The 3,110-nt window shown below is 45.5% G+C and overlaps 1 protein-coding gene and 1 pseudogene across 1 annotated transcript in view; one reads left to right on the top strand and one right to left on the bottom strand.

The window, feature by feature from the left end:
- Positions 1-142, bottom strand: part of DESI1 (desumoylating isopeptidase 1) — a 14,682-nt gene extending 14,540 nt beyond the window's left edge. The window contains exon 1 of the mRNA XM_014521788.2: positions 127-142. Coding sequence (XP_014377274.2) covers positions 127-142 — 16 coding nt within the window. The remainder of the gene's footprint in view (positions 1-126) is intronic.
- Positions 143-451: 309 nt separating this feature from the next.
- LOC102376380 lies at positions 452-2,414 on the top strand (annotated as a pseudogene).
- Positions 2,415-3,110: the final 696 nt, after the last annotated feature.

Here is a 3,110-nt window from a genome sequence, read left to right as displayed (position 1 = left end):
CCTACATCACTACTTCACACTTTAGAAACAAAGCAGAGTAGCCAAAGTACTTCAAAGTCAGCAATCCAATGGCCAGCCAGTTAACAAAGGACAAGTTCTTGGTGAGAACCTGTCAAACCATCATACCAGGCTGATAGTCCATTTAGTACGGCAGTCAATCTGGAGTGTACTGCCTCCTTTTAAGTATGAAGATAGCATCAATCCATTAGAACTGAATAATATTGAAACATGTGAAAAACCTTTGGTTCCAATCAGATCTCCTCCCTCTCAGTCCTGCTAGTCAGGAATTAGTCTTCTTCTCACATAAAAAGCAGACTGAAAACATCTCCTATAACTCCATTAAAACAAACAAAACTGAACAGAAACACAAACTGCTTTCATCAATGGCTATCGTTCTTGAACGTTTTTGGGCCAAGCTGCACTGTATCCCTATGATTCCATGTTGTGGACAATGGAAAAGTAATAGTTTGTGACCCTACAACTACACTGTCACATCTCCAAAAATCAAAGTGATACGGTAGAGTAATTTAGACATTTTTTTGCTTCCCATCCAGTGGTGAGAGGGGGTAGAGCAGGGAAGGAGCCCAACTCCTAGAAGCTCCTCACAAACCCCCAAGGAGTGAGAGTACCTATGTTGAAGGAAAACTGATTTTGAGCTACCCTACAAGCAAAGCTTATTCTACGGCTCAGGTTAAATTTAGTTAGCAAAGCAAAGCTAAATAAGCTAAAAAGGGATTGGACACATTCTTGGAAGAAAGGGGCTTCAGTAGCTATTAGTAGCAAGAGATTTAGGGGTACAGTCTCTGACCCCAGATTAGCGCTTTTAGTAAACACATTTAAAACATTGCAAATATAACAGTACTTTGACTCCTAAAATAACTAATAGCTACATCTATTAAAGAAAACTATGGCTGTTTCAGTGGGTGAGAGAATGCTTTACCTCAGCATGTAACATCTTTGATTTCAAAGTATCTCTTCCTCCAATCTGGCTTTGCTTCATATTGAAAAGGAGTTTGAGAAAACACAGAACACCAACAATAAATCTTTCAAGTCACTGGATAAAACAATGACAACTGCAATCAAGAGCTTAAAAAGGAGAGCTAGGAGAGAAGAGATCCTCTAATGACAAAAACACAGAGGTCTTATTTCCCCAAAGTAGAGTGTAGGTGAAAGTAACTAAACGCCATATAAAAGTTTCATCAGTTAAATAGCAAGTTGCACAAACTCACACTTTCCTTCAGTTTAAAAAGAATATTTCCCCTTCTAGAAACAGTAATGTAAAAACTATTTGCTTAAAAACCAACAGGCTCCACTGACATTAACTGTTTTTAAATCTACATATACTGCACTAAAAAGTCAGGACTTTGTAAAGGACAATTCGAGGGAAGTGATTCTTTCCCTCTGTTGGGCACTGGTGAAACCACACTTGGAGTCCTGTGTCCATTTTTGGGGCTCTACTACAGAAAGGATGTGGACAAATTGAAAAGAGTCCAGTACAGGGTAACAAAAATGGCTGGAGGGCTAGGTAACAGGACTTCTCTTGAAGAGAGACTGAGGGAATTGACTTATTTTGGCCTATTTGATGTTCTGTAAGGTCATGGTCTTGGGCTAGGGGTGGGCAAAATCTGGCCCAGCAAGGGATTCTATCCAGCCTGTGATGAATCCCTTGGCCCCGTCTGGCCCAGGCATAGGCACAGCCCAGACCATGGCATGTGTGACCAGTCCTGCTGTCCCCAGGCACACAGTGGGGTGGGACTGGCTTGGTGGCCAGACTCAGCTTCCTAGCAGCCCCTGCAATAGCAGTTCTCTCTGCTCAGTTGCCACTGCCGGTGTTGCTGCTGCTGCCAGACCTGGCTCCACTGTGGTGTTACAGAGGAGACTGGGCGAGACCTGGGCAATGGCAGCTCTTATGTTCCAGCTGGGTCCCAGTGAGGCTGCAGATACCAGTGGGTCCAAGCCCCAGCCTGCGTGAAATCTCAGTCAACGTATTTGAGCATAGCAAGGGCGGCAAGGGACTGGGGAAAGGCGGTGCCAAGTTCCACAGGAAGGTGCTGAGGAACAACATCCAGGGCATCACCAAGCTGGCCATCTGCTGCTTGGCTTGCCGTGGCAGTGTGAATAGTATCTCCAGCCTCATCTACAAGAAGGCCCAAGGGGTGCTGAAGGTCTTCCTGGAGAAGGCCATCTGCAATGCCTCCACCTACATGGAGCATGCCAAGCACAAGACCATGATCGCCATGGATGTGGTCTACGCATTAAGCGCCAGGGTTGCACCCAGTACAGCTTCAGTGGTTAAACAAAGGAGGAAAAAACCCAAGCACCAGCCTGACTGGGTATGCCGCCAGGCTTCATCGTTCAGCCTCACTGACCCCGAGCCAGCTCCTGTGTGCCTCCTTGGACCATCTTACTTTGCCCCCCACCAACCACTCCACTGCCTCATTTGACTTCAGATGCAAACACTGCCTTCTGCTCCTCAAGTCTGCTACTCTTTGGTGACTGAAGGACCCCATGTATGGCCTGGAAAGTGCCACTGGGTATAATGCACTTAAATAAAAAACCTAATCAAAAAATAAGGGGCAGTCAGCTAGTTCTCACTGTCTCTGCCTCACTATTATAATCCTTTGCTGCTTTTTTTCCCTTCACCCTCTCCAGCTGCTCATTTAGCTAATTCCTTTTGCTGAATTTAGACATGTGTGTGTTTATATGCATGTATGTATACATGTAAATGCATGCATATGTGTGTGTGTGTGTGTGTGTACACATGGGTCTATATGCACGTGCACATATGTACATAGGCCTATACACCTGCGCAGGTAAACAGGTCTTTATGCGTGCACATACAATATGCTCCCATGCGCATGTGTACATGGGCCTACAGGCACAAACACGCGTGTGAACACGGGTCTATATGCACATGTGTACACAGGTCTATAGGCATGCACGTCTGTACACGGGTCTAAAGAAGCACGCCTGTGTGTGTGTGTGTGTGTGTGTGTGTGTCTCTCTCTCTATATATATATGAAAAGAGATATCTCTCTCTCTCTCTCTCCCTCTCTCTCTTTACATAAACTGAGGGCCGCAAGGGGCGGGGCGGGTCGGTCGGTCTCCCT

The sequence above is a fragment of the Alligator sinensis genome, unplaced genomic scaffold, assembly GCF_000455745.1.
Source record: "Alligator sinensis unplaced genomic scaffold, ASM45574v1 scaffold215_1, whole genome shotgun sequence".
In the NCBI taxonomy this organism is placed as follows: Eukaryota; Metazoa; Chordata; order Crocodylia; family Alligatoridae; genus Alligator; species Alligator sinensis.
Note: the sequence above shows the minus strand (reverse complement) of the source record. Positions and strands in the feature narration are given on the sequence as shown.